At 43.0% G+C, this 24,339-nt stretch overlaps 1 protein-coding gene and 2 long non-coding RNA genes across 3 annotated transcripts in view; 1 reads left to right on the forward strand and 2 right to left on the reverse strand.

Annotated features, from left to right (window-relative positions):
* LOC309843530 overlaps positions 1–23,859 on the reverse strand; it is a 30,977-nt gene extending 7,118 nt beyond the window's left edge. The window contains exon 1 of the long non-coding RNA XR_014300185.1: positions 21,320–23,859. This is a non-coding gene — a long non-coding RNA (uncharacterized lncRNA). The remainder of the gene's footprint in view (positions 1–21,319) is intronic.
* Positions 1–24,339, forward strand: part of RFTN2 (raftlin family member 2) — a 69,977-nt gene that overhangs the window by 23,443 nt on the left and 22,195 nt on the right. The window contains exons 4-7 of the mRNA XM_082689051.1: positions 2,680–2,959; positions 6,856–7,059; positions 15,764–15,885; positions 17,137–17,240. Coding sequence (XP_082545177.1) covers positions 2,680–2,959; positions 6,856–7,059; positions 15,764–15,885; positions 17,137–17,240 — 710 coding nt within the window. The remainder of the gene's footprint in view (positions 1–2,679; positions 2,960–6,855; positions 7,060–15,763; positions 15,886–17,136; positions 17,241–24,339) is intronic.
* Positions 15,908–17,051, reverse strand: LOC309843536. The gene is made up of 2 exons (XR_014300192.1): positions 16,292–17,051; positions 15,908–16,222 (listed from the first exon to the last, which is right to left on the reverse strand). It is a non-coding gene; the product is annotated as an uncharacterized lncRNA (long non-coding RNA).

A 24,339-nucleotide genomic window follows, 5' to 3' on the forward strand; every position in this document is an offset into this window, starting at 1 on the left:
AATACAGCCAAAAACCTAAGGCATTTCAAGTAAGCAACTGTGAAAATTGTTCACTGTTTCTATTATTGTCGCCAAGTTTTAAATGGCCATGTGTGTCTGTAGTTTCGTGCATGGCCAGTTATAGCTACTAATGATGTTCCCTTTTAGGTATAATGTCACCATTCAGTAATGTTTTCAGGAACAGTCCTTGAGACTAGATTTTTATAAACAACCTACACATACTGTTTACTACTACTATTCTGGGAAATTTCTATTTGTTTTTCTGGGAATAAATCTACTCCAAAAAATTTCTTTTGAAACAAAAATGTTACTACTAATTTAGTCTTGATAGATCACCATCAGAGCCCTTGTTTTGCATTTAACTTCCTGGACACAGTTAAAGATCTATTTAAACAGGAAAGTAACTGTTATTCCAGCAATTAGAGTAATGGGGTTATTTCATGAAGAGAAAAGCTTCAGGAAACCTAGCACATGAGCTCTTTGAACATTTGCCCCATGTGTGGACAGGAGCAGTAGATGATGCCAAAAGTTATTTTGGAACAGCTGTCTTACAAAAAGAGTTTATCGTTAAATAGCTAGATTTTAAGTCATTTTATCATTATATCAATATTTACTCTATTTTTAAAATTGGATTTATGAATGTTTTTCCCAGGATTTTAAAATAAAAATAACATTTTAAAAAATATCAATCTTCCAACTTAAAAAAATGGGCAAAAAAAACCATTAATATTCTATTTGTTACCAGACTTTTCCAGATAAAACTTTCTAGTAATAGAAAATAGAAAAAGCCTTCTGTACTTTTTCACCCAAATGAACTAATAAGACCTAGAGAAAGAACTAACAATAAATGTACCCTTTCCCACCTGCACAACCATGACTCCTTACCACTTCTCTTTCCTCCCCCAGGACATCTGATACGAAGGACAGTTTGTGGTCAGTTTTAAGGCTTCATGCATTGTTACAACCTCAGTATGTTCGTTTGTAAGAGTAAATGATTCTGGGTCAGTGTCGACCTCTGTCCCAGCTCCACACACCCACACCTCTGTCCTGCTCAGAATTCTCTTTTTTGGCTGGAGCTGAGTGACCTTTGTGGGCATTGCTGTCTGGTTTTGCCCCAACTGCTCCTGGCCCTTTTCATTTATTTCATTTATGACCATAGGTGTTTGCATTTGCAACACCCACCATAAGTCTTTTCCCCTCCCAGGTAACATTTCAAATATGTAATTTAGGGGTGCTTGAGTGACTCAGTAGGTTAAGTCTCTGACGCTTGGTTTTGGCTCAGGTCGTAATCTCAGGGTCATGAGATCAAGCCCCACACCAGGCTCCTCACTCAGCAAGGAGTCTGCTGCATGATTCTCTCTCCCTCTCCCTCTGCCCCTCCCCACACATGCTCTCTCTCTTTCTCTCTCTCTCTCTCTAGCAGATAAATAAGTCTTTAAAGAAATCATTTAATTTAAATGTTTGAAACAGTGACCAAATAAAAAATGTTGTTATTTCTTCATTTTTACTTATTTAACAAGTACTTATAGAGCACCCACAGGTACAAAACAGCACAATACAGAAATGATTAATACACACACACACACACACACACACACACACACACACACATAATATATATATGTATATACAGTCCTAGCCCTCAAAAGAATTGTCAGTTTAACAAAGGAGAAAAACACAGATACAAAAAGAACAAAGAAATGAAGCAAAAGCAGAGTAAGGGAAAGGTGCCTAGCAGAAAATCATCACTCTCAAGGTCTCACATTATTTCACCTCATTATATTATGTGCTCCTGAATCTTATTCTTTAACTTACATGATTGAATCTAATCATGTGCATTTGGCCCGATAGAAACAGCATCAAGATATAAGCATACATGAAAGCTTCCTGAGAGCGAATCAGGCCTACGCATTATATGCAACACATTTGTCAAGAATTAGACTTGTAGGGGCGCCTGGGTGGCTCAGTGGGTTAAGCCTCTGCCTTCGGCTTGGGTCGTGATCTCGGGGTCCTAGGATTGAGCCCCACATCGGGCTCCCTGCTCGGCGGGGAGCCTGCTTCCGCCCCTCTCTCTCTGCCTGCCTCTCTGCCTGCTTGTGATCTCTCCCTCTCTCTCTGTCAAATAAATGGATAAAATCTTTAAAAAAAAAAAAAAGAATTAGACTTGTAACATTTTTCTTTACCTGCATCAAGAAAACAATGCTGTATGTTTTTGCTTTTAAATTAATCTTTCTTCTCATTGCTTCTCGGCCTTTTGGCTAAGATCAAGTGAAATTAATGTTTCTTCTTTATTAATTAGGATTGTGTTGTTTTTAGATTTCTTGGAATAGTTTTTAATATTGCCTCAATGAGAGAAACCATTGTTAACAAGTCTGCAACAATCATGTTATAGAATTATTAGTTCTTCTCAAAGCAAACTTTTAAAGAAAAACATGATTCCTGTTCTCATAATTTCTAAAGCGTATCTGTTTGAAGTTCTGTTTGAAGAAGTCACAGTAATAGTGTGACGTAGTCTTAGGAGGAGTGCTTTATTGGAGGTTATTACTCTGTGTATGAATGGGTCTTTGTTTAGTGATCAATTTACTTCTTTTTATGGATTTCCTTAATAAGCCTATAGGCTAACTGATGAAGTTACCAATGTAAATGAATTTTACATTTTGTTCTATAATCTCTTTTCAGATTAATATAGCTGCTAAGAGAGGAATGAAATTTGTTGGATTCCTATCACAGCCTTACCCACCACTTAAATTCTGCAACGGAACCAACCATGATGGAGATACAGAATCAACACTGTCTGTGAGACACACTTCAGAGGAAAACTGTAAAAGTTGGAATGAAGGAACATTGAGTGGGCAGTCATCTGAGAGTGGAATTGAGGAAGAACCTCATCATGAAAGTGGACAGTGTCAAATGGACCGAGATGGCAGCCCCAGTTACTCTAAATCCAGAAGGGGAGAAGGTAATAGACAAGAGAAGTAGAAATAGTGCAATAGTTTAAATTTGGCAAAAATACATTTTTCAAGTTTTTTAGAAATGTGAGGCAAAGTAAATTTCTAAAGATTATAAACACTGAATAAACTAATATAAACTTGTCTTGAAATTTTTTGAAATTATTATAGCCAAAAATAAGATAGGGCAGTTTTTCAAACAGCTGTCCGTGGCATGGTCATACAATGCCATCCACATAAGGAAGTTTTGTTTTGAAAATTGGTTTCCATTTAGTCATTCACCAACTCCTGTATAAAATGGAGGCTGTGTGTGTATACAGAAAGTGATTCTATAAATATAGAAAGCTGTTCTGACTTATGTTTGTTTTTAAAAACAGTGTGTGAGAATTTTAGTTTTGGCTTTTCCCATTTCATGGATAGTTTTTGCCTTTGAAGTTAATTGGCTTTCTTTGATCATCAATTAGAATAAGAAAATGCAATTCATGATGAAACGATTAATATAACAATAGTGCCTGCATCCTAAAATAACCTTAAACATTAGTCTTCTTCTACTTTGCCAACTGGCAAGTCTTCCAAAAAACTGAGACTTCTTTTTCATGTATTTTGGCCTGCTCAGAGTTTTCTGCTACCTTCGCAGGCATGCTTTAAAAGGCACTACTAGAGAAAGTCAAAGACAATACATACCTTAGAATTAAGAGCTCTGGAGTCAGACTGCCTCAATTTCTTCATAGAAAGGGGGTTGTTGTGAGAAGTTGCTAAAGATAAGACACTTAGTCCAGTGCCTGCCGCAGAATCAGTTCTGTATTAAGTTAACTGTTGTTGACTGATCCTTTGATCTGTGCCAGGGCTGAAACTGCACACTCTGGTGTAACACAGCACGCACACATACACCGGCCTTCCAGGTTGTAGTGAGATGTACTCAACATTCTGAGGATGGCAGAGACCCACTTGACCATGATCAGCACCATCTTTTTAAGAATGAACCAGAAGCATTTTCTAATTCATCTCACCTCTCCTCACCACCACCACCCTCCCATTTTTCCCCCCAGCTCCCTAGCTAACAAGCATCCCGATTTTCCTGCAGTGTAAACATTTTAGGAACAAAAGAGTTGTTGGAGGTATGGCCAGAGACCTATTTTCTATCTTCCATACAACGCTACCTTTAAAGTCCTGCTGGTTCCCATCCTAACTTCGACAACATCAGGTGTTTATTCCAGTCCTTTTAAGTTCTAAATCCAATATGCTACCAATTTAATTAAATTATCCATCTTTAGTTTCTACTTTCCTTTTTTTTAAGATTTTATTTATTTATTTGACAGACGGACAGAGATCACAGTAGGCAGAGAGGCAGGCAGAGAGAGAAAGGAGGAAGCAGGTTCCTGCTGAGCAAAGAGCTCGATGTGGGGCTCGATCCCAGGACCCTGGGATCATAACCTGAGCTGAAGACGACAGAGGCTTAACCCACTGAGCCACCCAGGCGCCCCTGGTTTCTACTTTCTTTTTTTAATTTTTTTTTAAATTTTCAGAGGGTGCGTGGAGGAACAGAGAGGAAATCTTAAGCAGGCTCCATGCCCAGTGCAGAGCCCAACCCAGGGCTTGGTCTCACAACTCTGAGACCACTACCTGAGCTGAAATCAAGAGTCAGATGCTTAATCAACTGAGCCACCCAGGAGTCCCTAGGCTCCACTTTCTAAATAGTTTAAATCATATACTTCTTAATAATTTGTCTATGGCAGTATTTCTTAACTTTGTGTGCAGGGTAGGATGGTGGCAACACGAGTTTGAGGGAGACACACACAAAAGGCCTCTTGGAGAATCTGCTGAAGCCCATGGAGACTCAGTCCAGAAAAATGTACATGGGTACACCTGAGTGGCTCAGTTCACTGGGCATCCGACTCTTGCTTTGGGCTCAGGTCATGATCTCATGGTCATGAGATCGAGTCTTGAATCTGACTCCACACTCTGAGTGGAGTCTGCTGGAGTTTCTCTCTCTCTTTCTCTCCCCCTGCCCCTTTCCCCTACTTGAGCACTCTCTAAACTAATTAATTAAATTAATTTAATTTAATGTTTTTTTTTAAATGCACATGACATACATACCTCCAAGTACTTTTGCAATACAAGTGGCATTGGTCTTCCAAAACATAACCATATAGGTGGGTCCATAGACCACTCCCCAAATTAAGAATATGTCAATTTATAGGGCGCCTGGGTGGCTCAATGGGTTAAGCCTCTGCCTTCGGCTCAGGTCACGATCTCAGGGTCCTGGGATCGAGCCCCGCATCAGGCTCTCTACTCAGTGGGGAGCCTGCTTCTTTTTCTCTCTCTCTCTGCCTGCCTCTCTGCCTACTTGTGATCTCTGTCTGTCAAACCAATAAATAAAATCTTTAAAAAAAAAAAAAAAAAAAGAATTTGTCAGCTTATGGAAAACTAGAAGGTATGACCCAGCAGTTCAGTGTCTAAATAAGTATTCTAGAGTCACTCTTACATGAGAGGCATGCATAATGTTTACGATAACAAAATTTTGGAAACAATACATCAACGAGAATAATAAACTGCAGTTTAACTAAATGAATAAGGTCTATATGTATTAATTCCACTTCAAGCATTAAAAAAATCAATTTATAGTGGCATCTGGGTGGCTCAATTGATTAAGTGTCTGCCTTTGGCTCAGGTCATGATCTGGGTTCCTGGGATAGAGGCCCCCTCCCCCCATCTCCCCTCCTTGGGATCCCTACTCAGTGGGGAGTCTGCTTCTCCCTCTCTCTCTTCTCTCCCCCCACAAGACTTTGCTCTCTCTCTCTCAAATAATATATAAAATCTTTCTAAAAAATCAATTTCTAGGCTGCCTGCGTGGCTCAGTTGGTTAAGCCTCTGCCTTTGGCTCAGGTCATGATCTCGGGGTCCTGGGATCGAGCCCCACATCAGGCTCTCTGCTCAGCAGGGAGCTCACTTTCCCCTCCTTCCCTGTCTGCCTCTCTGCCTACTTGTGACTTTTCTCTCTGACAAATAAATAAATAAAATCTTTTTTAAAAAATCAGTTTATAGGGTGAGTGGGTGGCTCAGAGGGTTAAGCCTCTGCCCTCAGCTCAGGTCATGATCTCAGGGTCCTGGGATCGAGCCCCGCATCCAGCTCTCTGCTCAGCTGCTTCCCCCCCCCTTTCTCTCTGCCTGCCTCTCTGCCTACTTGTGATCTCTTTCTGTTGTCAAGTAAATAAATAAAAATCTTTTAAAAAATTAAAAAAATAAAAATAAAATCCCTGACTGACAAACAAGCTTTAAAAAAAAAAAAAAGACCATTAATAGATGCATATATACAATATCATACTGCTTTAAATGTTTTTTTAAACTGCAAAACATGATATATATTAATAGGTACATAAATGTGCATTAAGAGAGTAAAAGTTTGGGGCGCCTGGGTGGCTCAGTGGGTTAAGCCGCTGCCTTCGGCTCAGGTCATGATCCCAGGGTCCTGGGATCGAGTCCCGCGTCGGGCTCTCTGCTCAGCGGGGAGCCTGCTTCCCTCTCTCTCTGCCTGCCTCTCCATCTACTTGTGATTTCTCTCTGTCAAATAAATAAATGAATAAAATCTTAAAAAAAAAAAAAAAGAGAGTAAAAGTTTGAATGAGAATAATAAACACCAAATCATTATAGTAGCTCCTTCTGGAGAATTGGATTAGGGAAGATAACAAAGTGAGCCTCAACTACATTCATTTCTCATTTCCTGGAAAAAAGTCTAAAGGAAACATGGCATAAGGTTAACATTTAATAAAGCTGAGTGGTACGTAATTTTATTAATTCTCTATACTTATCTGTTTGCTTGAAATACATGAGTAATAAAAGAAAATTTTAGGAAACTTTTTAATAAATGAATAAATATTTTTTCTTTTTTCTGAACATCTATCCCCAGATAACAAATTGTATATAGTATTCAATGTTTTTGATGATGAATCAACCTGTTGGACCTATCAGGAAGGCGTCCTGTCAATGAAAGTAACAAGAAAAGGATCTGTCATTAGTACGCTTGATGCTGATTGGCTGGAATTAACTACATTTTATTATAAGCAAGGCTTGTCTTTAATTGATTCTTTTGTATGCTGGGAAACATCTAAAGGTAAGTTATATATTATTATATATTCATAACTAAAGAATTTGATCTGTGTCAGAGCTGGTGGAAATGTTTTTGTCTTTCAAAATCTGTGGCTAAAAGGACAGGTATTAATCATTAGGAATTAGATTGCAATTATGACACAGCCATGTAGCTCTAATTTAAAAGTTTAACCATCATGCTTTCCTATTGCCACTGCTTTTGGCAACCTTGAAAGGAAAGAAAATAAAGAGGTGACCGAATTTCCACTAGACCCAAAAAGCACTAAGGAAAACCTTCTTCCCTCTGAGCCACAGGTCCTGATGACCCAGATTTTGGACAGTGTGTCACATCTGGTCAGGGCCAGTGACTAAGAAGCCCAATCATGTTCCAGTTTGTATAGCACGGGTTGTCATGACCATAAATGAGAACAGCAAGGTGTACACAGCAAGCCCTTTCCACATCCCTGTGAAACAAAGGTCTTCAAGCTCAGCCTCCTTGAAGAGATGGCCTATGACCTGTCTCCCAGCCAAGCACAGGCTTGTGAGCGGGGCTCTGGGAACACTAAGAACCTGGAGGATCCAATGTCCTCTGGTCCCTTGTGCCTTTCCTATGTTCTTTTCTGTAGAAGGTAACTTGACAGTAAGCTGAGGGGAACATCTTCAAGCCCTGTTTTCCCATCACCACAGCTGCATACTCCTCCCCAGGGCTCTGCCTTCTCTCCTGAAGATGCTCCCAGAGACTGGGCACAGATTCCCGCTGTGAATCATAATAAAGAGATTGTGATGATAGATAGCAGATAGATAGATAGATGATAGATAGACAGATGCAAGCTTAACCATCATATGTGGTAGAATTATAGTGGAATGTTTGCTGTTGGGATGTAACTGTCAGGAATAGACAAAACTGTATGATTGACTAGGATTTTCCAAATAAGATGTGTTATAACAGCCCATTTAGGAGGATTGTAATTGCATTTGACAGTTACTATCCAAACTTACACACTGTCTCAAATTTGGACACTATCTACCATGTATTCTAGTCTATATCTGACTCTATAACTTGTATAGAAAATAACCTTTGGTTCAAAAATGATATTGACTCTACTTATTTCTGCCCCCTTTTATCTTTCAACTTCCCCTAGCCTTCCTCTTAGTTGCAATGGAACATGTAATCATTCATGTCTAGCACAAAAACAAACAAATCTTTCCAAAAATTTCTTTCTAGAGAGACTATTTTGAAAAAGAGATTGGTGGTAAAAGAAAAGAAAAATTCATGGTTAGGAGATTTGAAAAATAAGTTAGGAAGGATGAAGGCTATGAAAACCAGGGTAATTAATTACCTCATTGAGGTTAGAGGAAAGAAAAAAAAAGCAAATAAGATGAGATCTCAATATACCTTACTATCATTAAATCAGACTACCATTCCGGGGTCACCTGGGTGGCTCAGTCATTAAGAGTCTGCCTTCGACTCGGGTCATGATCCTAGGGTCCTGGGATACAGCCCCATGTCAGGTTCCCTGCTTGGCAGGTAGCCTGCTTCTCCCTCTCCCACTCCCCCTTCTTGTGTTCCTTTCCTCACTGTGTCTCTCTCTGTCAAATATTAAATAGAATCCTTTAAAAATAAAAAAAAAAAAAGACCATCATTCAGTATGGAGTTTCCACAAAAAGTTAAAAATAGAACTATACTACGATCCCGCAATTGCACTACTAGGTATTTCCCAAAGAATTCAAAATACTGTTTGAAGGGACACATGCACCCCAATGTTTATAGCAGCACTATCAACAATAGCCAAATTAAAGAAAAAGCCGAAAAGTCCATCAACTGATGAATGAATAAAGATGTATGTATGTTTGTGTATATATACACATGCATACACACAATTAAATATTACTTACCCAGCAAAAAGAATGAAATCTTTCCTTTTGCAACACTGTCAGATGGAGCTAGAGTGTATTATGCTAAGAAAAATAAGTCAGGGAAAGACAAATGCCATATGATTTCACTCATAAGTGGAAGAAACGCAACAGATGAACCATAGGGTAAGAAGTAAAAAAGTGGGGGGAGGCAAATCATAAGACAGTTTTTTTTTAAGATTTTGTTTATTTATTTGACAAAGAGAGATCACAAGTAGGCAGAGAGGCAGGCAGAGAGAGAGGAGGAAGCAGGCTCCCGAGAGCCCGATGCGGGGCTCGATCCCAGCACCCTGGGATCATGACCTGAGCCGAAGGCAGAGGCTTTAACCCACTGAGCCACCCAGATGCCCCTTTAAGAGACTTTTTTAAAAAGATTTTATTTGTTTATTTGAGAGAGAGCATGAGCCGGGATTGGGGATGCTGAGAGAGAGGGAGAGGCAGACTCCCCACTGATCAAAGAACCAGACATGGGGCTCAGTCCCAGGAACCTGGGATCATGACCTGAGCAGAAGGCAGACGCTTAACGAGCTGAGCCACCCAGGTGCCCCATGAGACACTCAACTACAGAGAGCAAACTGAGGGTTGTTGGAGGAGAGGAGGGCAGGAATGGTCTAAATGGGTGATGAGTATTAAGGAGGCACTTGTTGGGGCGCCTGGGTGGCTCAGTGGGTTAAGCCTCTGCCTTTGGCTCAGGTCATGATCTCAGGGTCCTGGGATCGAGTCCCGCATCGGGCTCTTAGCTCAGCAGGGAACTTGCTTCCTCCTCTCTCTCTCTCTGTTTGCCTCTTGTCTACCTGTGATCTCTGTCAAATAAATAAAATCTTTTAAAAATTTTTTTAAAAAGGAGGCACTTGTTATGAGCACTGGGTGTTATATGTAAGTGATAAATCACAAAATTCTACTCCTGAAGCCAATATTAGAGTATATGTTTAACTAAGTAGAATTTAAATAAAGACTTTTTTTTTTTTAATTTAAAAAAAAAGAAAGTTAGCTATCAGTAAACCAGGGATACCTTAACTAACAGAACTAAAGACTTTGGGATGGACATGCGGGGGGTATGTGCTATGGTGAGGGTTATGAATTGTGTAAGACTGATGAATCACAGACCTGTACCACTGAAACAAATAATACAACATATGTTAAATGGAATAATAAAAAAAAAAAAAGAACTAAAGGTTTTGGGTAATTATCTAAAATTATCAAGAATCATGGTCCAGGGGCGCCTGGGTGGCTCAGTGGATTAAACCTCTGCCTATGGCTCAGGTCATGATCTCAGGGTCCTAGGATCGAGCCCCACATCGAGCTCTCTGCTCAGTGGGGAAGCTGCTTCCCCCCCTCTCTCTGCCTGCCTCTCTGCTTACTTGTGATCTCTGCCAAATAAACAAATAAAATCTTTAAAAAAAAAAAAAAAAGAATCATGGTCCAATAGGTTCTTTTAACTAGAAACCAAGACTAAGGATCTAGGCCACTGGAACACCCAGAAATTATGGCCCATAACACAGAGCCCACAGCTGTACTCAATAGATATTCCTTAGTATTTGGGGTTATTATAAACTTTTATGGACGCACCAAAATCTAGTAAGAAGAGCGGATAAGCCCAGGGTTTTAATGTTATGTCCTCAACTTAGGAGTGGGTGATCTGGAGAAGTTAGGGAGCTTATGGAGCCACATTTTCCTGAAAGGCAAATAAAAATATGCCCTCCTTTACTGCTGTGAAAATTTAGTAAGACATAGGGTGTAGGAAGTGACTCCACAGTCCCGGCCCCGGCCGGAGCTGGCTCTCTGCGGTCCCTTCCCCCGCCCACGGCTCCGGAGGGCTGTCACAGCCCCAGGGCCGCCGGCTTGGAGGTCGGTGTACGCTTCTGTAGCTCCCTTTCTTCTCTTTCTCCTTCTCTTCCTTCCAGAAAGTCTAAGTTGGAGCCATTTCAAATTTTGGTTCGTGACTAACTGCTGAAGGAAGAACGAAAACTACTCCTTTCAAAATCCCTTTCAGGCCTGCCGGCCTTGGGCCTCGCCTGGTGAAAATAAAATTAGCCCCAGCAGTTGCCAGCCGGAGGCTCCGGAGGCCTTTTGTTCGCAAAGCCTCGGGCGCTGGTAGAGCCGGGGAGAGGCTCTCCGGCCCCGCAGCTGGGAGCGGCCCCTGAGCCGTCGCACACGGAGCGCTGTGCCAAGGCCCTAACGAGCCCCCGCGGGGGGTGGGGTCCGGCGAGTGGGTGTGTCACGCGGGACTGCCCGACCAGCGCAGGCAAGCCGCGGCGGGGACCTGTGACCCGCGCCTGTGTCACTGCGAGAAGCAAGTCAGCGGAAGCGGGGCTGAATCGGTTGCTTTGTTCTGGGCTGTGCGAGGCCTGACAGAGCACGGGGCACACAATGTGCGTTTGGTTTTGTCTCGCTTCCATCCTCTTCCAGAACACTGTCAGAAGTCAGCCTGTCACGAGGAATAGACGGACAAACCCAGACGGTGCACTGACATCTAAATGCATTCCTGCACAAATCTCGTTTTATAAAATACCTTCCTCTAGAGACAGGGAGAGGAGGAACAACTTTTTAAAACGTTTTCTCCTTTGGTGGGGTCACGGTGGAGGGGTCGTGAGGTCTGTGAATTCTTCTTCAGCGTCCTTTCCCACGCACCCTCAAAGCCTTTTCTGCTTCGAAAAGCTCCCCGGGAGAGGCACGCCGTGGCCGCTCGCTGTTCTTACAGCCTGAGGCTTCCCGCCGCGGCGGCCTCCTCTATCTGACCTTCTCCGGCACTGCCAGGCCCTCACCAAACTGGTCCTCTGCTGGAATCACTGCAGAAGCACTGGAGGCCAAAAACCCCAAAGGGTCCCAGGAGAGCCTACAACAGGCTTCCCCAGATGAGCCGATGAAGACAAAGCACTTTATTTTACCAGAATGTGCAGAGATTCAGTGGGCAGTGGGCACGGGCTGAGATGAGCAGCTTGGCCAGCTGGTATAAAACACACACACACACACACACACACACACACGGGTCCTCCTACTTTACTAGCCTATAAATGCCCCCATCATTGTCAGAGAATAGTCTCTCCCCACCTTGAGTACACTCACATTTTAAGGCTACATTTTTATTTTTTAGGAATGTTTAGGCTTAAATTCATTTCGATCTCTTCACCCCTATAAAACCGCGTGTGTGGAGCTAGCAGACAAGCCGTCCGAGGATGAGGGGGGGTAGAGTGCTCACAAAGCACCATGTGCTAATTCACGTCACGTGCACCCAGGCACTTGGTTACGAGGATGAGCAAACCGGACATCTTCCCTACTCTCAGGAAGCTGGCCCTGGGCATAAGGCCGTCGGGCAGCAACGGTGTGGAAGCGTGCGTGTCTGGTTTCAAAACTGAGAAGCGTGGCGACAGCCCCCAACGTCATATGGCAAGGAGGGGGTCAAGAGGCCCCGCCTGACGAGTCACAGTCGCACCGAGACCGGAAAGCCGGCATTCGGGAGCCAGAGACAGGCCGTTGTAGGCAGAAGAAACACCCCCAGAGGTTCAGAAACCCCAGGGCAGTCAGAGGATCAGGGAAAGTGTGTGTGTCGCTGGAGCAGGGTGTGAAGAGAGACCGGCTCCCGGCAAGGGACGCGAGGAGAGCGGCAGCTGGTCTTGATGTAACGCAGCAAGGGCTGACCTGGATTTGTACTTGTTGTTATAAGCATAAATACTTATTGTTATAAACACCGTTCTAAGCACTTTACAGTTTTTAACTCATTTAACCCCCACGGCAACCCTATGAGGTTGGCATGATTGTTTCCCTTTTATAGATGAGGAAGCTGAGGCACAGAAATAGTAAATAAAAATGTGCCCATGCTCACGCCACGAGACGGTGAGGCACCGGGGCATCGAGCTGGAGTGCGGGCTCTTAGCCGATGAGCCATCCTGCCGGGATTGATTTTTTTTTCCTTTTTTTGTCATCCTACCAGGATTTTTATTCCAAGTCATTCGCTGAAGATTTAAAGAGGGACTGATGACCTGATCTGCATTTCTTTTCTAAGATTTTATTTATTTATTTGAGAGAGAGACAGTGAGAGAGAGCATGAGCGAGGAGAAGGTCAGAAAGAGAAGCAGACTCCCCGTGGAGCTGGGAGCCCAATGCGGGACTCGATCCCGGGACTCCAGGATCACGACCTGAGCCGAAGGCGGTCGTCCAACCAACTGAGCCACCCGGGCGTCCCCTGATCTGCATTTTTAAAAGAACCTCTTTGGCCTCGTTTTGGGAAGAGGATCAGGGAGGGCAGGAGTGGAAGGGGGTGCCATTAAGAGGCTGTTGCATTGACTCATACAGAGATAAGGGTAGAGACGGAGAAAAACTAACAGGCTGAGATTTGTTTTGGAGACAGAATGTTTATGAATAATCTCCAAATGAGAGTTTCTATATGTGCTCTCCAATCCTCAGAGATGGTCCAGGCCAAAAAGGACACGTGCACCAAAAATACTAAACCAAAAGGTTACTTTTCCTCGCATTTACAGAAATGTCAGTGTCACGTATAGCTGAAATGAATGTGTCAGGACATCTGTCCAGACGAGTAAACCGTTCCCTGAGAATCCTTTAAGCTTGCGCTTCTCAAAACAGGGTTCAAGTACTCTGGGGGTATGCAGCCTTGTGCTAGGGCTTACAAAGGTTCACAGGATAAAATTCTTCCTAGAATATCAGTATTAGTCAAGATGGGGAGATGGAGAACCACACTTTTTTACATATAAAAACATACTTGAAAAGTATGCAAAATTTGCATGGATTTTAAGATACAACATTAGAGTTGAAAGAATTATTCTTGCCACACTTGAAGTACACTTCCAACTGTACTTGGAGACCATCCTCAAGGACAAAGGTCTAGTTCCCTTTGCTATTGGTGGTATTTGGCTTTAAAAAAAAATTAAGCGGCACTGCATCAGGTCAACGACTTGTAACTTTTTCGTATTACGTACACGTAGAAAATGGTCATATTATATGAAGCATACAGGTAGAAGAGGATAACGTTTTTCTGAGCGGGAGGGGGCGCCCTATATCTTGGCACTCCTGTAGCAGGTTCTCTGCATACCAGTGAGTCAAGGCATATTGGGTGGGAAGCTCTGGGGTGTGTAATGTTGAGAAGTGACCCAGTTCGGGACAGTTATTAAGTAACTGGTCAGAATTATCACCTCACACCATTACCTGAAAGATCTAACATACCAAGCACCCAAACAGTCACTCTCCATGGGACTGGCCCTGCCACCCTGCCTTGCCACCACTTCTGTTAGGGCGAATTTTTCAAGTGATCTAAGTACTTTCTGCTGTAATTATCCTTCGTCAGTGGCTCTGGGAATTGACATGGGCCCCAAGAAAGTCAGCCAGGGCTCTGGGAGCTCTAAAGTGAGAGGGAGAGACCTAAGTATAATATCCACATAGTAAAGTGCATTAACCTCACGTGTACAGCCAAACAGAATACAAACATTCAAGATATAAGACATCTCTTTATATGTCAGCTGTATCTCAATAAAGCTGCGAGGGGGGAATTTAGATCCTGAGAACAAGGAAATAGACACAGAGCCACAAACCCAACGGTTCTCACATTATATAATCCCCAAGTAAATAAGAGGCAGATTATAATTACACAATTATCACAGCATACAATTATTTCTAAAATTCATACCCCCATTCTAAAAAAAGGACTTGGAGCATACATAGTTTTATAGATGGTGTTATGATGCTCTAAACTTACAGTCTGAAAGATTTACTTCCCCTGGCCACTTTGGGGTGACAGTGGACAAGTACATTTAAAGGAGGTGGAACATATACATATGCTGTAATCAGAAAACTAATTCCAACTAGTAAATTAAACTTTACTGGGTTTTTGGGAACCAGCCTGAACAATGTAAATTCTTCATGATGTTCCGCCCTAGCTGTAAATAATGTAAATAATAATAATAGTAAAGAGTTTCTCTTAAAGTACACAGCCTCTTAATAAAAACCAAGACTAAAAATTACATTGAAATTATGTTTGTCTTTTTTATCTTTAAACATAAAAGATCACTTGAAAACTTTATAGGTTATAATTTAGATAATCCACCAGGGAGACCTTGATGTGACATTGTACAGTATAAAAAACCAAAATGTTTAACCAGCACGTGACCATGGGAAAATTGTCTCCTATTGCAAAATAAGACACAAAAGAACGTCCATAAAATCAGTTAAGTTTTCCCCAGCTGGTTATTGTCAGCTATTCAAGAAAATGTCAGAGGCCCTCCCTTAAAACTTCCTTCCCAGCAGGAATGCTTTTGACAATGACTTCTGTGTGAGATTTTCCTGTTACCATTCTTTTATGATTTTTTTAAGGCATCATGGAGGTGAAGAATTGTTTTGTGTTTACAGTTTTTGAAGTGGTCTTACCTCACATTAGTTTTAATATCGCACCTGTAACTTCAAGAATTAACATTTTTTTATGTTTTCTCTCTTAATGGTGTAATTCATACGCATAAACATACAGACCGGAAACCAAAATTTGATTTCAAGGTGAAGGTCATTTCCCGATGCTTTCTAGGCTAAGGAAATCCACTTGCTTCCCATTGTGCCATATTATTTTATCTTGGTTTTCTTATCCTAGTTTTCATATTTACAGTGTGATTTTAATTCAGTAGAGCTGTCTTGAGCTTTCCCACAAAAAAATATAATAATAATAACCTTCAAAGAGGAGGAGGATGTTGATTCAGCCAAAACAAGAGCTTATTAATTTGTATTTCTGCTTACTAAAGTGTTATCTAAGGATTTAAATAATCTTAAGAGACACTCCGTATTTGCAGCTCTTCTTAACTGTATCCTTTTCCTCACAGGGGACCCTCTGCCTAAATCTTTGGAAGGATTCTTCATCTACGAAGAGGAAGGTTCCGGAGTTCCAGGTTCCATTAGGAAAGGAAATGATGCCATCGTAGTAGAACAATGGACCGTTATTGAGGTAAACTGCAGTTTTCTGACAATTTAGCTTTACTTTTTTATTTATTTTTTACTTAGTTTTATTTTTTTATTTAGTTTTACATGATAAAAATCTTCGTTGCCTAATCCAGGCAGCATCCTTCAAAGACGTGTCTGTGCAGGGTTCAGAATTTCATCACAAGTCTATCACTAAACTTTGTTCGCATTTGTGAGAAGGCGATTTCCTTTACTCAGTGTCCCACTTCATTATAAGGCAGCAAAATAATTACCTATATCTAGATAGCAGTAGATTCCCATGCTAGCCCAAAGTACCCTGGCACCAAGATTCTCTTGACGCATGCCATGACAACCAGCTGAAACTGAAAAAAACTCAGTCAATAACTACGATTTTATCTCCAAGCAAGCAATGCGACTGGCTTTTTATTTACCTTGTGAATTGACTTTCAACGGCAAAAATATCCAAAAGGTGTTCTCTCTCTCGCCAGGCCAAATATGTACACACAGCATTGTCCTTCCTAATCAGAGATGACATTGCTGCTGATGTTGTGCACTCTGAATTCAGATGTCCCCGAATGGACTGCCCTTGAGGTGTACAGACTGAATTCAGGTATATCGTGTTGTGTGCATGAGGCCCTCACTGACAGGCTCTTTCGTGGTTGCAGTTCTGGCCTTCTAAGGGCATAGAAAGAGGCATAGCTCATTTTCAAAGAAACTAGAGATCCCACTGAGGGGGGAGGAAAGGATTTGGGGAGAGAGGTAAAGCTCCAAGTAAAAATCAATTCAAACGAGTAAAAAGCAGGAAACCGAGTCGACTCCGCATCTAAGCCCCACTCACCTTTCACTTCCCCATCTCCACCCCCTACTCTTGTCCTCCCTTCCCAATCCCTCGACCAGTGCTTCTAAAACTGGGGTCTATAAACTACTTGGATCCAAATGAAAAGGGAGCTTTTTAAAATGCAGATCCCCAAGCCCCATACCTTAAAGTCTGATGCCTGAACAAGACCAGGGGAACAAGACAAAAGGAAGGCGCAGACTCTGGAGAACCATATAGAAACCTCTCTCCACGCTGATCCCCAGTGTTTCTACCTTGGTTCAGGGTTAGAAGGCAGCAGGTAACAGAAAACGAAGCCCAGGAAGAGTGCAGCTGGTGAAACCGCAGTTCACCGAGCGTGAACTCCCTTTCCCGTCACACCCACCTCCCTTCATGGCAATCCCCTGTGCAGCGCGTTGTCTTTGCCGTTAAGACTGTGAGCCCTTCCGCTTCTTCACACAGGGCTATGAAATCAAAGCGGACTACGGCCCCCTGCTGCACACTCTGGCTGAGTTTGGATGGCTGCTGACGACAGTGTTGCCCACACCTGTACTAAGACATGACAGGTAATGCCAAAGGATCCTTACAGACTCTCATTTAATCCTAAAACATAGCTCATTTGTTAGAGAACTCAGTTCAGTGAATGCTTATTTCATGTCTACAAAAGGTATTTCACCGAACTTCCGATCTGATTTCATGGACCTTGGAGATCAGCTCATCTAATCCCCTCCAGCTGTAGATGAACGAGCTACAACAGCTCCTTCAGGCAGGGGCGCGGGCAAGCTCAAGTTCACAGGGCAGAACCGGGCAGGGGTGTGGAGCCTGACTCCCAGCTCAGGGCCACTCAAGATGCCAGCTCTTGCTAGAGTGCAGAGCGAGTCGACATCGATCAGCAAAACAGAACAACTCGGCCCCCTCTGTAGACCCTTAGTCCTCTTCGGTATTGTGTGTGCAAATGTGCCCTCGCCACAGTGCACAGCCAGCGTCAGGAGCACAGGCCGGCGGGGAGGCCCAGATGCAGAAGGACAGGCACTGCGGCCTCCCCCGCCTCCGGTGAGGTGGCTCAGCGCCCCCCGCCCCCCCACCCCCGCCAGACTTGTTAGCTGTTCGCGCTCAAATGAAGTGCGCGCATGAGAACCAAAATGCCATTACTTCCCCAATACCAACCTTTCTTTTCCTTTCCTGGGAAGGATAAATTGAATCGTACCTTTTTTTAAGAGAGAGAAAGACAGAAACCAGTAAGTCTATATAAAGCGCTTTGCTGTCCCAGAGACTCAGCCATGTTCCCTCTACCTTCTTTGGCTTCCAGAAAATGACTGAGTGCCAGCCCGGCCCTGCCTGGGCATGGCTGCCTGCAGAGGACAGCACAGTGCCAGGGGCCTTCCCCTTCAGCGGCCTCAGGCACCCACGGGTCAGCACTGAGTAACTGTCAGGGTAAAGGTGGCAACTCCTTTCTCACTCTCACCCACCCTCCCGCCTTCTCTGGTTTTTCCAGCCCAGGATTTGCCCCGTCCGGTATCCCAACTTCCTCACAAACTTTAAAACATGTGATTGCCATGGCTTTATAATAAAACCACATCTTCTTCAGACAGGGAGAGGGACAAAGATTGATGCAGAGTAAATATACTCAGGCTTTGAAAGGAGAGGTTAGATAAGCAATTGGTCTGCTTTTCGTCTCAGGGATCTGTTGGTAACTGTTCTCAGATGATGAGTGACAACTCCCTGACGCATTATTTCCCAACTTTTTAAACCTGGGACGTTCCTGTCAGGTCACAGTACAGAGGTAATTCTCAAGATTTGTTTTCCAGACCAAGCAGTGTGGGCCCCCTGGGGAGCCCATGCACAGACAAACGCTGGAGGCCCACCCCAGTGGAACAGTCAGAAGCTTCGAGGGTGAGACCTGTGAATCTGCATTTTCACAAGTCCCTGAAGCTCTTTAACTTTAGAGGAATTTTGCGGAAGGTAGTGAGAGGAACGCCTGCCCCGTCCCTGCCTCTCTACCCCGCACAATCATGCCCACGCATTGATCTATTCCACTCCCCACCCCCCTCCGAGAAACTTGTGTATGTGGCCTTCTCGTCTCTTTTTGGTGATTCTCACAGGCATATAATTTAGGATGTCATCGAGCTCATTACTCTGAATTCTGAACCTTTCATGTTCCTTTTTCCTCAATGGAAAATATATTTATCACCACCTTTCCATTTACTCAGGGAGTCTGCTCTCATGAGTCTGTTTTTCGTGGGACGCCTGGCTGGCTCAGTCAGAGGAGAGTGTGACTTGATCTCGGGGCCGAGTTCAAGCCCCATATTGGGAGTGGAGCCTACTTAAAAACTTTTTAAATATTTTCTTAAAGTGGTATGGATGACGATTGGGCGCGGTTAGGTCTAGCCTGCCAGGCCGGGCTGGAGCTCCTCCAGCCTCTCCTGCCTCCGGTTGGTTTGGGGATGAGGACAGCACTGAGACTGAAGGTGGGAAGGAAAAGCCCTCGAGCAGAACGTGAGGGGAGAGGGTGGCGGAACCTGGAGCCACAGTTGACTGCAGCATCTTGTCCAGCGCGTCAAACTCCTTAAGGTCACAGGCTGTCCCCATTGAGTAGAAGGCTCAGCTTGCTGGAATGAGGAGTGGCTGTACGTTGTTTCTGAAGCAGAGGTAGCACCACTACCTCCCCGCCATCCCGGCTTCTTCTGTCCCCTTCGGACGCTTGAGGCACCGTGGGGTCAGAGCAGGGCTCTCAGGCCCTCCTTGTGAAGCCTCATCTCATGCGCAATTAAAGTAGCAAAAAAGCTAGTTGCAGGACTACCTATTTAACAACTTTGTAATAGTAAAAAACTGGACGCAATATCAATGTCTATCGAAAGGAGTGGTGTGTGTGAGGGCTAAAAAGCTACACAGCAAATTCTAGCAAATGGTCAGCTCCTGGGATTACGGATGGGGGTCAGGACTACTTTGTCCTTATACGTTTTCTGTGATTTGACTTCTTACAAGGAATACATATCTATTCCGTGATTAAAAAAAAAAAAAAAAAAAAAACGATTTTAAGGGTGCAGGGGGCTCAGTGAGTTAAGTGTCTGCCTTCGGCTCAGGTCATGACCCCGGAGTCCTGGGATCCAGCCCGCATCAGGCTCTCTGCCAGCAGGGAGCCCGCTTCCCGCTTCCCCCTCTGCTCCTCCCATCACTCCTGCTCTCATTCTCCCTCTCTCTCAAATAAATAAGATCTTTAAATACATACATACATACATACATACAATTTTTTAAAAGTAAAAAAAAAAAAATCAATCAATCAATTAATGAAAAGACGTGAAAGCTATAGATAGTGTCTGTCTTGAAGGAGCCTGTGCCTGGTTAAGCTGGTTAAGCTTGAATTTAGTACATAACCAGGCTTGCATTCAGGTTGAGGCAGGTCAAGCTTACGTACCTTAACAAGTGCAGATTGTACAAGAACAGTGAAAAGGAGACGATAAACTTCCAATTTAGGTGGAATCTTCACTTAGTAATGAGATTAAAAAAGCATCCCCACTTAGCAGATCCCCACTTAGAATCTGCTATTTACCCTGGGTAAAAGATAGTAGAAAAATACTTTTTTTTTTAAGATTTTATTTATTTGACAGACAGAGATCACAAGTAGGCAGAGAGGCAGGTGGGGCGGGGGGGGGGGGGCGTTGGAGCAGGCTCCCTGCTGAGCAGAGAGCCCAATGTGGAACTCGATCCAAGGACCCTGGGATCATGACCTGAGCTGAAGGCAGAGGCTTTAACCCACTGAGCCACCCAGGCACTCTGGAAAAATACTTTTTAACAATAATCACCCTTATGCAACAAGGCACACTAGAACCAACAGCATCTACTGTTCTCCCATATGCAAGGAACATCGTGTAATACTGATATTTATTTTGTTCCTTCACTTTTTGTAACTTGGGTCCTTTCAGGTGTCTGCAAGGCCTAGGATGAAAGTGAAAGCTCATTGTTATTATCTGGTAATAAAGATGATTGGTAAAACCTCTTAATCCTCTGCCTTATCCAAATATGCCATCTCTGCCATAGTCACATCTTGTCTTGGCTGCTTCAGTACGCACAAAGGTTGTACTCACTGTCAGCCATACCATCTTTAAACATAAAGAGCAATACTACAGACAGTTCATGTTGGTCAAGGTAGAGGGTGGAGCCGAAAAGTTTTTTGGTCTCTAAAACTAGGAGGGTCCAGGCTGTGAACTAAAAACAGCTCATTTTAATTACAGCTTCACCGTGAACTAGCCATGGGACCTTGGGAAGTCACCCAACCTCCTTAAGTCTCATTTTCCTCATCTGGAAAATGGTACAATAATATCAACTTCACTGGATTGCCATAATGATTCAGCAAGACCATACTTGCAAATACCCATGCCAGAAGCTCTGCAAATCAGGCTAATAAGTTAGAGCCATATTATGGAAACCAATCCTTTAGCAGAGCCAAAATCCTGAAAAAACTGAAGCTAATTATACTAATTACACAAGGGTGATCACCTGTCCTAATCAGGATATTTGTCCTAAATCAGGATATTCCAGAAAATGTAAATACCCATAGTTCACTCTATGCCAAATCAGCCCTAAGGATTACAAGCCAAATAAAGGAACAGAAATAAATAACAGCACTATAAAGATGCAGACTTACAGGGCACGAGGGTGGCTCAGTTGGTTAAGCGACTGCCTTGAGCTCAGGTCATGATCCCGGGTCCTGGGATCGAGTCCCACATCAGGCTCCTCCTGCTCTTCTGGGAGCCTGCTTCCCCCTCCCTCTCTGCCAGCCACTCCACCTGCTTGTGCTCTCTCTCTCTCTCTCTGTCAAATGAATAAATAAAATGTTAAAAAGAGAGAGAGAGAAAGATATAGACATAACGATCTTTTGGGGGCGCCCACATGTCCGCAAACATGACTTAGAACCAACCATTGCCAAGAAAAATTTTCTTCTTTAAATGTTTTTGCCTCTTACACAACAGTAGTGTCTTAAGCAATTTCAACTTTTCCCCACTCTTCTGTCACTTAAACCATAAATTGAATGGTCTATACATAAGGTATTTTCCTCCCATTTCTTTCATTACTCAATTATATTGTTACTGGATTGCATAAAAGTATTTTCCCAGTGTGTCCTTACACTAAGGTTGTTGCTTCATTATCCTAGGCAATATCACACCACCAACGTTTAAAGCGACATTGCCATGGAAACTTCGTAATGTGGTAATCAGATAGCACCACATTATTCCGGGGTTTTTGTTGTCAGCTGTGAAAACTTGCCAGAATCCCTTCTTAATTGTTATCACTATGTAATTATACAAACGGGCCCAATTCTTTTCTTTTCCAGAAATCAAGATGAAAATTGACACTAAACTCTTAGGGCAAATCTGGTAGAGGATCAAATTACCTCAATGAGCTGCTAATATTGCCGAATTTAAAATAATCACCAGAATAAAATGCGAGAGGAGCCCAAGTTCCCTCTGTTTGGCTACCTCAAACCAGCAAGGTCACTCCCCTCTTCCTGAATAATAATCTGGAAAGGGAGGAGGGAGGGAGCATTTTAACAAGAGCCCCAGGTGATTCTGATGTACTTTCAGAACACTGAATTATAGCCTTATGGAGAGAGAAAGCAAACACAAAACAGAAGAAAGGTGTACACCCTCGTTTTTATCTTAGAAGACAAAATTTAAAGGCAGGGTCTTTTGGGTACCATGAATCAAGTTACACTGTTCCAAGAATACAAAAAAGTCTGGTCCTTAGGAACAAGATCTGAATAACAAAAAGAGGAAACTATCTTCTCTCTGTGATGGGGGGGGGGGGCTCCTCCATCTTGCATTCTCGGCAGCCCTGTGGTCACCACAGCCCAGAAGCACGAGAAGTCTATGTAGCCGTTTGAGACACTTAAGTGCCCCCGTGATTTCCTCTCAACCCTCAAGTGGCAGCCAAAGCCGGGGCTGCGTATTTATAGACAGGCGAGGGACAGGCTAGGGATTCATGTCTGGTCCGTTTTAATGCAGTTCTCTCCCCTTCCAATTTAAATTCTGTAGAAACAGTACGCTGTAATTCAGAATTAAGTTCATAGTAATCGTGCAGTGAGCAGCATTTTGATAAGGCCGCGTCTTTTTAAATAATCTGTCCGTCTCCTGCAGATCCTTCCAGTTATCCCTTCCCCATCTGAACTTGAAGTTGCAACATTTTGTCAGGCAGAGAGGTTGGGGGGAGCTGAATTGTGGGAGTGCTCTTTTTAGTTTTGTATCAAGCACACTAACGTGAGTATGACCCTGAGAAATAAACCAGGGTCATCGGGCAAAGGAACTTTGTGACTAAGCACATAGATACAAAAAGTTGCATGCTAAAATTGAGTTTTATAATTTTGCTTTTTAAAAAGTGAGTTTTATTTCCTGTTTTAAAAGCAAGAATTTACTCATTTATCTCTGAGTTGCAAACATTAAACATGGCAATTAATGAATGAATGAAATGATGCAAAACTAGTGAGAAAAATAAATTAACCTAACAATTCTGTTTCCTCTAGTCTAATGGATTTTGGAACCAACAATGAATGCTTTTATTTCATAAATGACCAAGCAGTTGCAGATAAGCTATTCATTTGGAACCAGCTCACCTGTATTCAAACCGAACTACATTTTCACATTTTATTTTAAAATGTTATTTAAGTTCAACTCAAATATCTACTGAGGGCCTGGTATGTACAAGGCAATATTTTACCCACTCTAGAGGCTGACTGTGTTCTCATAATTGGCTTGGAGACACAACACAGTTACAAGTAACTAATGCAGCTACCCCTGAATCTAATAATACACTGTATGTTAACTAAACTGAAGTTAAATTAAAAAAATTTTTAAACAGACAGACAAGTAACTAATACAGAACCGTCTGTGACAGGTCCCTCAGCGGAGGGCTAGAACATGTATTCTCAGGAGCAGTGATACTGCCCCGGGGCAGTGAACATTGGTTGTGGGAGGAGGTGAAAAAAAATCTTAAGATACTACAGTGGTTTGTGGTCCTCTAAAAGGTCACAGAACATAAGCACAAACACAGCATATCTTTTGTATTAAAATTTTTATTTATTTATTTATTTTTAGAGAGAGATGGAGAGTATGAGCAGGAGGGGAGGGGCAGAGGGACAAGCAGGCTCCCTGCTGAGCCAGGAGCCAGACTCAGAGCTCCCTCCCAAGACCCTGAGATCCTGACCTGAGCCAAAGTCAGACACTTCACCAACTGAGCCACCCAGGTACCCCTCTTTAGTATTAAAATTTAAAGGGGGGGAGGGGGACATGGTGCCCCTGGCTCAGTCAGTGAAGCCTCTGACTTTGGCTCAGGTCAGGATCTTAGGGTCCTGGCTCTACACTCAACAAGGAGTCTGCTTCTCCCTCTCCCTCTGCTCCTTCCCCTGCTCCTCCTCTCTCTCTCTCTCTCTCAAATAAATAAAATCTTTAAAAAAAAATTTAATGGGGGATGTGGGAACTTGGAGGGAAAATATCTAAAAAGAAATTAGAGGAAAAAATCTAAAAAGTCTTCTTGAGGAAGCGATAATGAAAGAGTTGAGCAGAAGACAGGTGATAAGCTTGAGGACTTCAGTGAAGGAGGAGGACTGGGCTAAGAAAACTGTGGTGTCTGAGGGAGACCTTCCGGAAAGAACAGCTCTCCCCAACGCAGAGG

This window comes from Mustela nivalis, assembly GCF_964662115.1.
Source record: "Mustela nivalis genome assembly, chromosome: 11".
Taxonomy (NCBI): Eukaryota; Metazoa; Chordata; class Mammalia; order Carnivora; family Mustelidae; genus Mustela; species Mustela nivalis.